At 38.3% G+C, this 12,738-nt stretch overlaps 1 protein-coding gene across 4 annotated transcripts in view; it reads right to left on the bottom strand.

Moving 5' to 3' along the window:
* The window catches only part of DIP2C (disco interacting protein 2 homolog C), a 340,053-nt gene that overhangs the window by 114,185 nt on the left and 213,130 nt on the right, over positions 1-12,738 (bottom strand). For all 4 annotated transcript variants that reach the window (XM_028494871.2, XM_028494872.2, XM_055087862.1 and 1 more), the window contains one exon: positions 2,880-3,005. In XM_028494871.2, the coding sequence (XP_028350672.1) occupies positions 2,880-3,005 (126 nt within the window). The remainder of the gene's footprint in view (positions 1-2,879; positions 3,006-12,738) is intronic.

Here is a 12,738-nt window from a genome sequence, read left to right as displayed (position 1 = left end):
CTTCACATAAGTATTCATAATTCATATGACTGTTCTTCTGTATGCAATATATCTGTTTTCCTTTGATGACTTTCAAGATTTCCTCTTAATCTTTGGATTTCAGCACTTGGACTATTATTAACTTAGGGATGATTCTTTTCATACTTAATCTGCGTGGCGTTCACTGAACTTCTGGGATCTGTGAGGTGGTGTTTTACATCAATCTGAGAAGTTTGTGACCCTTATTTCCTTAAGTAGTTTTTCTTCCCTTTTCTCACTCTCTTTTCCTTCTTGGATTCCAATTATAAGTATGTTAACATTGTATCACAGATGCTTGAGGTTCTGTTAATTTTTCTTTTATCTTTTGACTCCTCATTCTTCAGTTTGGTTAATTTCTCTTGATCTCTCTCCAAGTTCACAGACTCTTTTATCCTACTTCTCCAATCTGATGCTAAGCTGATCTAGTAAAATATCATTTCTGTATTATATTTTTCATTTCTAGAGTTTCTATTAATTTTTAAAATATTTTTTTCCTTTCTCTGATCAGCTCAAGTATTAAGATAGTATTTTCATTTAGTTCTTTGACATATTTTCATTTGATTCCCTGAATGAGGTCCACTGCCTAAAAGCAGTCATCTCCTTTGTTTTGTGCAGCTTTATAGTTGTTTATGGTGTGTGGGATGGGTTAGTCTGCTAAGTTATTTCATTATGGCTGGAAGCAAAAGTACTGACAAATTCTTCTTATATTTTTGTATGTGAAAAATAAAGCAAAGTTTCATCTATAGAAGACTGGCATTGCAACAATCCTAATCATATCTTTTCCAGAAACTATGATACTAGTCAGCAACCAGTCACTCATGCAGAGAATATAAACATCAGGAATATTCTCTGAAGAAAACTGGACACAAAGTTAGTTCTAACAAATGCTATCAGCAACCAAGGAAAACAGAGTGAGAGAAAATGAAGCTGAGCCACGATTTTGTTCAAGCAAGTACAGTTACAAATATGCAGACTACGGATAAGCACAAAATAGGTTATGAATGAAAATTTTTATGATGATGGTGTTGGCATTTATGATTGTACAAAAAACTATCCCATGTGACACTGTTACTAGGACTCCTGAATGACAGTTTACAAAATGTATTATATGGTGTACATGAAAATGCTAACCAATTAAATGCAAATGTTGCACCAAAAATGACATTCATTTCCAATAACATTCTTTTATATTTTGCAAAGACCATTGTACAAGGTTCGTTCTCCTGAAAGTTTTGTCTTTCATCACACATGACACAACAACACTCATGAGGATGGATTTGACATGTGAAAAAGCACATTCACAAATAATCACATTGCACCTTGTACTTTAGACTCAACGTTTTCCACAGAAAGTGGCTCAGAAAAATGTCCATCTCATGTCCATCTCCTTGAATACTGTCTAGTTCCAAAGAGTTGGCTAAAATATATTTTAAGTGGGGTTTGTTATTCTTATAAGTCCATTCTGTTTGTTGTATAAACACATACAAAATAAAATTTTTCACCACTTATAAATTTCGGCAAATTATAAACATAAACTAAATAGGATTAAGTATATTAATTATGCTGATTTAAAAATAGTCCAAAATACATGCTGTGGCTCAACAAAAAGGAAGGAAATTGGCAAAAAGGACACCCTTTCCTATTAAAGTATTATATTCTTGAGATAAAGAACATTTGTGGTATTATCTGTTAAGACAAAACAAAACAACTAAGTTTTATATTATTGAAGTTTTGTCTTACAAAGTTCAGGACTCTCACTTTTAAAGGCATGTAAAGTTGAAGACTTAAGAGTTGTTTGAAGCAGTATTGGATATACTTGACCACATCTGTGAGTTGAAGTGTGTGCTTCTATTACCCTCACTGCTTGCAAACACTCATGACTAACTTCAAAAGACTCCAAAAAATGCTATGTATGTTCAACTATTCTTACTGCACCTTAAATTTCTCTTATGAACAAAGGGGTGTGCCAGGTAACTTAGATCTGCAGAAAAGACAGAGTGGCAACAACGACATGAATCATGTTGGAACCAGAAACACACACAAAAAAATATCAAGTAAATTAGGTTCAGTCTTTCATGTTTCTAATAGATACCTGGACGTTTAACTTCATGTTTCACTTCAGTTTTGAAGATCAAGAGATACAGATTATAATTATTTGGGTAGAGTTAAGTATAGATCTTAGGTAGTTATATAAAATTCAAGATTAAACAAAAGCAGAAATATAAATGGGATATTACCTTCAACCATTTAGATCAGGGGTTGGCAGGCCTGTGGACCAAACCCTCTGCCTGTTTTTGTGACTAAAGTTTTACCGACACATAGCCAGGCCTTTCACTGACATGTTGCCCATGGCTGCTTCAGCACCACAATAGCAAAGCAAGCAGCTGTGATACCCCAAAATACTACCTGCACTTCACAGGAAAAACTGATGACACCAGATTTAAGTAACTGCCTACATTTTTCAATTCATTCATTACCAGAACATTACAACCCACTGACATTTTAAAGACTTGAGACTATGCATACACCAGTCTAAGCAGAAGAGAAATCCAGCTTCGGTTAGAAGGATGGATGTACAAACTCTTCTCTTGCTTTGTGAAGAATTAAATAAAATTTTATAGGATTTTTTTTAAAAAGTCTGTATCATATTTATGAGTCTAAATGAAAAGTTTAAAAACAGTTATTTATATAGACATATACATAATCATGCCAATTTTCCTTCCAAGTTTTATTTAGAGCGTATTTACTATTTCTGGACTTCTGGCTCTCAAAATCTGAATTATAGCACCATGATTTTGAAAGTTAAAAAGATCGCAGTTGCTGGCACTGACTTCATGAAGCAGACGGGGCCCGCTGCTCACCTGGGGGTGTGTAGGCGTCCATCGAGGTCTGCACAACCAAGGACCTGCGTTTGGAAGGCATAGGCACTGCCATCTTCCTTTCTTTGTGTTTAGCGAGCGCAGCCTGGACAGCTTCTGTATGGACGTCTGAAACAAAGCGAAAGCTCAATCACTCCATTGTTCAGGGACAGCCCGAAGGCCCCAAGCTTTTCTGCTTTCTTTCTGGTCCTGTGAAAGAGTTTATCATCCTACAGAAACCGTCACAAATGGATGAGTGGGGAAGAAAGGAAAATAAGTGTAAACCTGCTAGTTTGAAAGCTCCAGGAAAAAGGCATTCAAATTCATTCATAGACTTTTAACTGTTCATTTTATTACCCTAGATCTGTATAAATATCAGATACTGGATATAAATCGCTGTGATTTTTCTTTTCTTAGAGTGAAAGGACCTTGATCTTCAAATATTTCTTCACGGGTCACATTTTCAAGCTTCTTAATTCATTTCAATGTTCTGTTAAGATAAGTATGTACACCTTACAGGCTGTACGGTAATGATTTTAGCTAACACTTTCCAAACATCAGTTATGCGGCAGTCACTATGTTAGGTATTTTGTGTATATTAACCCATTATGTTAACTCCACAAATGATTTTTTACTGCCTATTTTGTAAGGTGGTGTCCTCAGGGCTTGGCGTGGAGAATCAGGTGGACAAGGTACTGTGTCTCATGCAGCTCACTTTCTAAAGGGTAAAGACAGACAACAGACAATCAAAGGGGGTAAGAATGAAAATAAGATAAAAAGATTGAGTACCTACTTAACTGTGAAGCCAGGGAAGAGCTCTCTTACTGTGAAATCTGAATAGTAAGATGAGAATCTCCAAGACAGAGGGAAAAGCCAGCTCAAAGGCGCTGCACTGTGAATGAGGATGGTGCTGGCACAATACACACAACACCAGCAGAGGGACTCACCAGGATGAGGGCTTTACAGGAGTGGTACAGAGCTTGGCTCCCATTCTAACTTTGACAGGGAAGCATGGGGGAAGAAGGGTGAGCATGGATGACATGATCTGATTCCGTTTTGGAGGGCTCATTCTGGATGCTGTGAAGGAGACTGCAGGAGAACCAGAGTAGGAGCCAGGAAACCAGTTAGAAGTCTGCAGTCAGGATACTACTACACCCACAATTTACTACACGCTCTGTGGAGGAGCCACTCTTATTACTCCCATTTCACAAATGAGAAAGCAAAGGTATGAAGCTCCCCCAGTGTCATGTAACTGGTGAGTAGCATTGATAGGGTTTGAACCCAGGTGTGAGTACCTCCAGGGCCCACACCCTTCACCACTAATCACCCTATTCTCTAGCTGTTCCTAGGAAAACTCCACCCTGTTAACATTTTAGAGTGGGGGTAAATATAGGCCAGCCCCTGGGCCAGATGCAGCCTGCAGTCTCTCTGTAATAATGTTTCACTGGAACAGAGACACACTCATTTATATGTGTATTGTCTATGGCTGCTTCCATACTATAAAAGCAGGGCTGAGCAGTTGTGACAGAGACCATAATGGCTAAAAATATTTTCTATCTGGCCCTTTACAGAAAATATCTGCCAACACTTGTTTTAGAACATACCAAACACAATGAATTTATTTATTATTTTATTTTGTTCAGATTGTGTATGCATGCTCTTTTCTCCTCAACTAGACTCAAAGTACTTTAAGACAAAAACCTAGTTTCCGGTCATTCTTTTTCTTAAACTCCTAGATTAAAAACTGATGACTGAATGACTTGTATTCACGTTACTGAATAAAATGAAAGGGCTCATCAATGAGGTGAGAGTACACTAATTCTCCACATATCAAACACTTTGTTTTATATATTTCTCCTTTTGAACTTTTTGGATGTAATTTCAAAATTACAGAAAACCTGCAAGAATAGTACAGAACTCCCATATAACTTTTACGCAAACTCAACACTTACATTTGACCCCATTGCTTTCTTTATGTAAGTATGTTTTTTCCTAATCATTTGAAAATAAACTGCAGGTACCATGTTCCTCTATACCTAAATATTTCAAAGTATTTCCTAAAAACAGAGATATTCTCTTACATAATGTAAATTCTCAAAATCAGGAAATTTAACAATGATACGCTATTACCTAATTCAAAGTCCATGTTCAAATAGTGCCAATTATCCCGGTAACTTCCTTTGCAGTTATTTTGTCTTCCTAGTCTATGATCCAGTCCAGGACCACGGATGCATGCATTTATCAGATTTTCTTTGCCCTCCTAGATCTGGACCAGTTTCCCAGCTTCTGCATCTTGTGAAACCAGCCATTTTAAATAATACAGCCCAGTTACTTTGTAGATTGTCTTCAACTTGGATTTTCTGATGTTTCCTCATGATTAGATTCAGACCATGCATTTCAGTGGGGGTTCCACAGAAGTCTGTCCTCTACTGATGGTGTTAACTTTGGTCCTTGGTTAAGATGGTGCCCATCAAGTTCTTCCAAAGTAAAGATGTTACTTTTCCCACTATGTAAGATTCTGTTTAAATTTCAAAGAAACTGCCAAAGTGATTATAATATTTAACATCCACATCACCAATATATGAGATTCTAGTCCTGCCACCAGGACTTGGTACAATCTTTTCTACAGTAGCTGTTCTCATGGTTGTGAAGTAGAATCATGAAGTTTAATTTACATTTACCTGATGGCTTATGTTGAGCACCTTTCCTGGACTTCTTGGACATTTGCATGTCATCTGTTGTGAAGTATATGTCCAAGTTTTTGAGCTGCCTTTTTATTACTGATTTACACTAGTTCTTTATATATTATGGATACAAGCTTTTTTAAAAGATATATGTTTTGAAAATACTCATCCCAAGTCTGTGGCTCAACTTTCAAACCCTTAATAGTGTGCCTGATGAGGAGAAATTTTTCATTTTCATGAGATTCACTTTGTTATCTTTTCCTCTCTAGCTAGTGCTTTTTGAATCCTGCCTATAAATTTCTACCTACCCCAAGGTTCAAAAAATACACTCCTTTGTCTTCTTTGGGAAGCTTTATACTTTTACCTTTTACTTTTAGGTCTAGGTATCATCTCAAGTTAATTTTTCTAAGTAGTGGAAGTGGAGGCTGGTGCTCACACTTTCCCACATGCTTAGCTAATTTTTCAAGTACCATTTGTTGTAAAGATTTTCCTTTCCTTATTAAATTGCCCTAGCTCCTCTGTCAAGTATCACCTGACCATGTGTGTATGGGTATAATTTTGAACTCTCCATCTGGTACAGTAAATCCATTTGTCTATCCTTCTGCTAGTTCTATACTACGTTGATTAGTTATAAATTTTTTTCAGTTAGAGTATTTACAAAACAACATATAAGATTCACCCTCCCAACAATTTTCAGGTGGTCAGCACAATACGGTCAACCACATGTACATGATTGAGCAACAGACCCCAGAAGTCCCCATCCATCCTGCATGACTGAAACTCTACACCCACCTAACAGCAACTCACCACCTCCTTGCCCCCAATCCTGAGCAACCACCATTCTACTTTCTGTTTCTATGAGTTTACTATTTTAGATACCTCATATAAGTGGAATCACACAGTATTTGTCTTTCTGTGACTGGCTTATTTCTCACAGCAAAATGTCCTCAAGAATATGCTGTAGAATATGTCATAATTTCCTTCCCTTTTAAGGCTCAGTAGTATTCCACTATATATACACACCATATTTTCTTTATCCATTCATCCATTGATGGATATTTAAGTTGCTCAGACCTCCTGGCTATTGTGGATAATGCTGCTATGACTACTGGTGTAGCAATATCTGTTCGCATCCCTGCTTTAAATTATTTTGGATATATATCCAAATAGAATTCATAAATCATATGGTGGTTCTATTTTTTATTTTTTGAGGAAGCTCCATACTGTTTTCCATAGCTGCTGCACCATTTTACATTCCTACCAACAGTGCACAAGGGTTCCAATTTATCTACATACTCACCAACATTTGTTTTCTGTTTAAGAAAATTTTTTATAATAGCCATCCTAATGGGTGTGAGTGGTATCTCACTGTGGTTTTGAGTTGCATTTTCCTGCTAATTAGTAACGTTGAACATCTTTTAACGGACGTATAGGCCATTTGTACATCTTCCTTGGAGAGATGTCTATTAAAGTATTTTGCCCATTATTCAATGTTATTGAGTTGTAGGAGTTATTTATATATTCTGGATATTAACCCATGGTCAGATGTATACAAGAGGATATGTTCTTCAATTTCACAGGTTGCCTTTTCCCTCTATTGTTTCTTTGCTGCAAAGAAGTTTTAAGTATGATGTAGTCTCACTTGTCTAATTTTGCTTTTGTTGCCTGTGTGTCATATTCAAGAAATCACTGCCAAATCCAATGTCATGAAGCTTCCCCCCTATGTTTTCTTCTAAGAATTCTACAGAGTCAGGTCTTACATTTAGGTCTATAATCTATTTTGAGTTAATTTTTGTATATGGTGTAAGATAATGGTCCAACCTCCTTCTTTTGCAAAACAAAATCCAATTTTCCCAACACTGTTTGTTGAAGAGACTATCCTTTTCCCACTGCGCAGCTTTGGCAGCCCTGTCCAAGATCATCTGACCATATACACAGAGTGTATTTCTGGGCTTTCTATTCTATTCCATTATTCTACATGCCTGTCTTTATGCCTGTACCACAGTGTTTTGATTACTGTACCTTTGTAATTTATACTGAAATCAGGAATTGTGAGGCCTCCATTTTGTTGTTCTTTCTCAAGATTGTTTTGCTTATCTGAGGTCCTTTGAGATTCCATACGAATTTTAGAATTTTTTCATTTCTGCAAAAAATGCCATTGGGATATTGATAAGGAAGATAATTGTAGTTTTATCATAAATTTTGAAATTAGGTAGTGCAAGTCCTCCAGCTTTGTTCTTTTCAAGTTTGTTCTGGCTATCCAGATTTGATCTCATTTTCATGGAAATTTTAGAAACACTCTGTCAATTTCTACAAAAACTCTGTCGGGATTTTGATTAGATTCATGTTAAATCTATAAATCAATGTAGAGAGACTATCTTAATATTGAGTCTTCCAATCCATGAACATGGTGGATCTCTCCATATTTTTCTCCTTTAATTTCTACCAACAATGTTCTGTAACTTTCACTGAGGAAGTCTTCCTAAATGCTGGATGTTACTGATGTTATTATAAAAAGCATTGTTTTTTTATTTCACTTACAATTTTTGTTGCTAGTATATACAAATACAATTAGTTTTTATATACTGAATTTCTCCCTTGCACCCTTGCAAAATTCACATTATTTCTACTAGTTTTGTAAATTTCTTAAAATGTTCAAAATAAACCATCATGGTGTCTGTAAATATAGTTTTACCCCTTCCTTTCCAGTTCAGTGAACTACACCAAAATATTGAGTAGTCATGTAAGGGTGACAAAATTACAATGTATTGTTTTTTGTTCATTCTTTTAGATATATGCAAGGTTTTTTGCCTTCAGCATAAATTACTTTTGCAATCAGATAAAAGTTATATTTTTCACATAAAACAATCATTTTAGAAAATATGAATAGATAAGAAAGGTACATTTTAAAGAAGTGTGGATTTTTTCCCACATTGAAAAAAACTGCTAAAACCAAACACAAGTGTGCTAAATTTTTTTCACAAAATTGAAAGAAAATAGTAATATTTTCAATCACAAAGACACTCACATGCCCAAACTAGGAGCCACTCCTGGCCTATGCCCCAGAAGGTAAAGAGTTTACCCACAGTTGGCCATGAGTCAGAAATAAGTGCTTGTTGCTGTTAAGTCACTAAGATGTTGGATAGCTTACTGTACAGCAAAACTGAACAATACATAAACTGATGAAGTAACTAATTCTTTTCAAAGGCCAACTCTATGTCTTACTTTAACTGCAAAACAATGGCATAAGAAACATTTAAAACATCTATAAATAGCACCCTGAAGAGTCCATAACACAGCATGATGAATAATGATGGTAGGTGGAATACCAGGATGACCCTCCCCAAACAGCAGTGCTGGCGTGATCACTGAAGACCCCTAGAGAGCACGCTCACCCAGTCAAAACAAGGCAAAGATATGGAAAGAGATGCGCGGCCCTGAAGTTGAAGAGCTGCCTCTGGGGTGCACAGTGTAATTAGGGCAAAAAGCATTCACTGCAATGTTGAATGAAATGTTAGGATCAGAATTACCTCCACATGGTAAGCTTTTCAGTGCTTAAAACTCCCTGCTCCCAACCCAAATATCCAAACCAAAAAAGGACCACTAACACCTCAGGAGAGTGACTAGATGGAGAGATCTTTTTGGAAAGATGTTTCGAAATATGATGATTAGTCGGGGGAGAAAACCAACCCATGTCACCGTGCGACTCTCCTGGTTCTTCTAACGTGACTTCTCCCTCCCATCCTCAACAAGGCTGGGAGCTCTCCTAGCTCCCCCTGTTGCCAGTTGTACATGTCTAACAGCTGCAGGAAGAGAGGAGAGAGTAAGACTGGACCACACGGCAAAGGGGACACAATGAAGTCTATCTTCCGTGAGAACCAACACGTGTCATCGGGTGCCATGGGGAGGCCCCTCGGCAGTTCCAAGTGCCCTGGATTCCAGGAAGGGGCATCTGGATCAACAGTTAAGAAGACTGGAAAAGGGGTATTAGCTGAGAATACATTCATAGCTCTTAGCCTAAAACCCAGATCAAGACCTCACGAAAACTAAAAACTTTTAGGAAAATGTGGATAAGCAGGCTGCTACACAGCAAATCTTCCCTTGAAAACTCAGCATTATTGCACGGGACACATCCACGAGTGACATCAGTAGCTCTGACGCAGGAAGGCATTTGATTAAGTGTCACAAAACCTTAATTACAAGTGTCTTGGATGCAGTTCTTACACAGCCATGTGAATTAGGAACTAGATGAAAGCTGAGGAACGGAAAAAATAAGTGGAGTCTCCCACTCGTTTGAGGTGCTGGGCCCGGTGACAGAGCAGTCGAGCTCCCGGCCACACAAGGCGTCAACAAGAACTGCTGATCCTCATGAGCCCTGAGTTCCAGGGAAGGTCTGAAGCACAAATGGACCGAAAAAGATTAAACTAAAATATCAGGAGGAAACAATATGGCTCGAGAGCTGTACATTTAGTTTTACAGGAAAGGGAAATGCTGTTTTCTAGTATTTCTAACGTCAATGGCGACAAGTACCAAAAAGCGGTCAAAGACATCCCACACTTCCCACGAATGGGCCGGGAAGTGGCAGACTGCAAGTCCATGGACACAGAACATGATTTTAGTTTGGGATTCCACGGTGGCATTGATGTTACCAAAGCACAGAGGAAAGAAGCCAGTCTGATCAAGAAGCACTGAATTAGGCAGGGCAAACATGGCAAGGGTGTAGAAAAAAAGGCAGAGATTTGAAAGCTTTCATAGCATAATGAAAGGCACAGTGCTGCCCGGAAACCAAATGTGACCTCCGCCCTCCAGGGCAGGGGTGTCTCACAGAGCCATCCCTACAGAGCTGTACAGGGCATGCTGGGTGAACTGATGGCTGGGGCACAGTGCTGGGGCCACAGAAGCCAGCAACATGCAAGAACCAAGAACCACTCCTGCTGAAAGGCCTCCAACTCCTCTGCTAACAGCTGCACATCAAGTCAGCTGACAAAGACAATGCAAGGGCCTAGATCCATTCTTTCCTGAGAAGGCAATGAAGGTGGATTCAGGTCTGAGAGGAGATAAATTGATTATGCCACATTTGAAAATAGGAAGCAAAACTAAGTGAAATCCTCTCATCTGCCCTTCTTTCCTCTGCGGCAGCATTCACCGCTTATTCAGCCTAGGTCTTTCATTCAAACATTCTCAAAGTATCCATCTATTCAGAGAAAGGAGATATTTAAGGTCAGCTTCACGTAGAATGGAATAAACAGATCACTCTGGCTAGTAAAGAATTTTTTGGGTACTTACATTTATAGTGTTAGACAAACTGACATGCTAATAAGATGTACTTCTCCAGCAGAGTTTCAAAAATAGTGAAAATGGTAATAAACCACTTACTATGTCATACAGTGCTGGAGAAACAGAAAATATTATCTCCTTAGAAGAGTTTATTAAAAGCCTAATACCACAGTATAAGCATCATGCAGCCATTCCTTGTATATCTCTATGTTCTGCAAACACCTCTTCCTAAACTAAGCACTACGGATAATACGTTTGTAAATCCACTCATTCTCCTCTCTTGGGCTGAAAGATGGACCTGACCCTACTTTCTGACTTCTGACAACTTTTCCATCTACTGTTCTGGAAAGAAACTTGCAAAGTTTATCTTTCCATTTAATTTCACAAGCTGAAATTCTGTCTTACTGGCAGGAAGCTACAAAGGATGCAGCAATATAAAATATGCCCATAGTTCTAGGAAAACGCAAGAATACTGAAGTGAGAGTCCAGGCTTTGGAATCAGAATGCTGGTTCTGCCACTTACTAACTGTAAAATACTGAATAAAATTTTAAATCCCTCTAGGCCTCACTTTGATCATCTGTAAAATGGAAACAAAAATCATAGACTTGCTGTGAGAATTACGTAAGTTAAAATATACAAAGCAAGCCACTAGGTACCTGTCACCTAGCAGCACTCATTAATGACAGCTGCTTTTATTAATATTTTGAAGCAATGGGTTTGGTACAGTGGGTTTGATCAACTGAAAAGGCCCAAGGAATCAGCATTGATAGCCTGACTTCTTGGGGTGACACCACCGCAACGATGGTGTTCTTGCCAGGCACACATCACAGACCATGGGGTAAACCTACGAATTATACTCGGCACAAAAGGAAGGAAGACAGGCACTAAATGCTGACGCCTCTGAGCATGGGCTCCCGTTGCTGCAGCCTCGGGTCTGCAGCTCAGAGGTCAACCCCAGAGGGCACGCACTCGGTCAAAGGTTCTTACTCTTCACAAGACTTCCATATTTTTCACCCCTGCATCAACAGTCTCAACAAGGTCTTCGAACAGATACAAGTTCTTAATATCCTGCTCAGAAGTTCTATTTTCCTTTTGGTTTCTTTAAAACAGACTGTACTTTCATTTTCTCTGTAAGAAACTACTATCCTGCAACACAGTAACAGCGGGATATTTGAAGAATAAATTATAAATAACCATACACCTTTACCCCCCTCAGAGGAAGGACATATCTCTGTGTATCTATGGGTTTAAATCTTATTTATTTATTTAACATCTTTATTGAAGTATAATTGCTTTACAATGGTGTGTTAGTTTCTGCTTTATAACAAAGTGAATCAGCTATACATATACATATATCCCCATGTCTCCTCTCTCTTGCGTCTCCCTCCCACCCTCCCTATTCCACCCCTCTCGGTGGTCACAAAGCACCGAGCTGATCTCTCTGTGCTATGCGGCTGCTTCCCATTAGCTATCTATTTCACATTTGGTAGTACATATAAGTGCATGCCACTCTCTCACTTGGTCCCAGCTTACCCTTCCCCCTCCCTGTGTCCTTAAGTCCATTCTCTACGTCTGCGTCTTTATTCCTGTCCTACCCCTAGGTTCTTCAGAACCATTCTTTGTTCTTTTTTTAGATTCCATATATATGTGTTAGCATACGGTATTTTTCTCTTTCTGACTTACTTCACTCTGTATGACAGACTCTAGGTCCATCCCCCTCACTACAAATAACTCAATTTCGTTTCTTTTTATGGCTGAGTAATATTCCACTGTATATATGTGCCACATCTTCTTTAACCATTCATCTGTGGATGGACCCTTAGGTTGCTTCCATGTCCTGGCTATTGTAAGTAGAGCTGCAATGAACATTGTGGTACATGACTCTTTTTGAATTGTGGTT

Source organism: Physeter macrocephalus, chromosome 11 (assembly GCF_002837175.3).
Source record: "Physeter macrocephalus isolate SW-GA chromosome 11, ASM283717v5, whole genome shotgun sequence".
NCBI classification, from domain to species: Eukaryota; Metazoa; Chordata; class Mammalia; order Artiodactyla; family Physeteridae; genus Physeter; species Physeter macrocephalus.
Note: the sequence above shows the minus strand (reverse complement) of the source record. Positions and strands in the feature narration are given on the sequence as shown.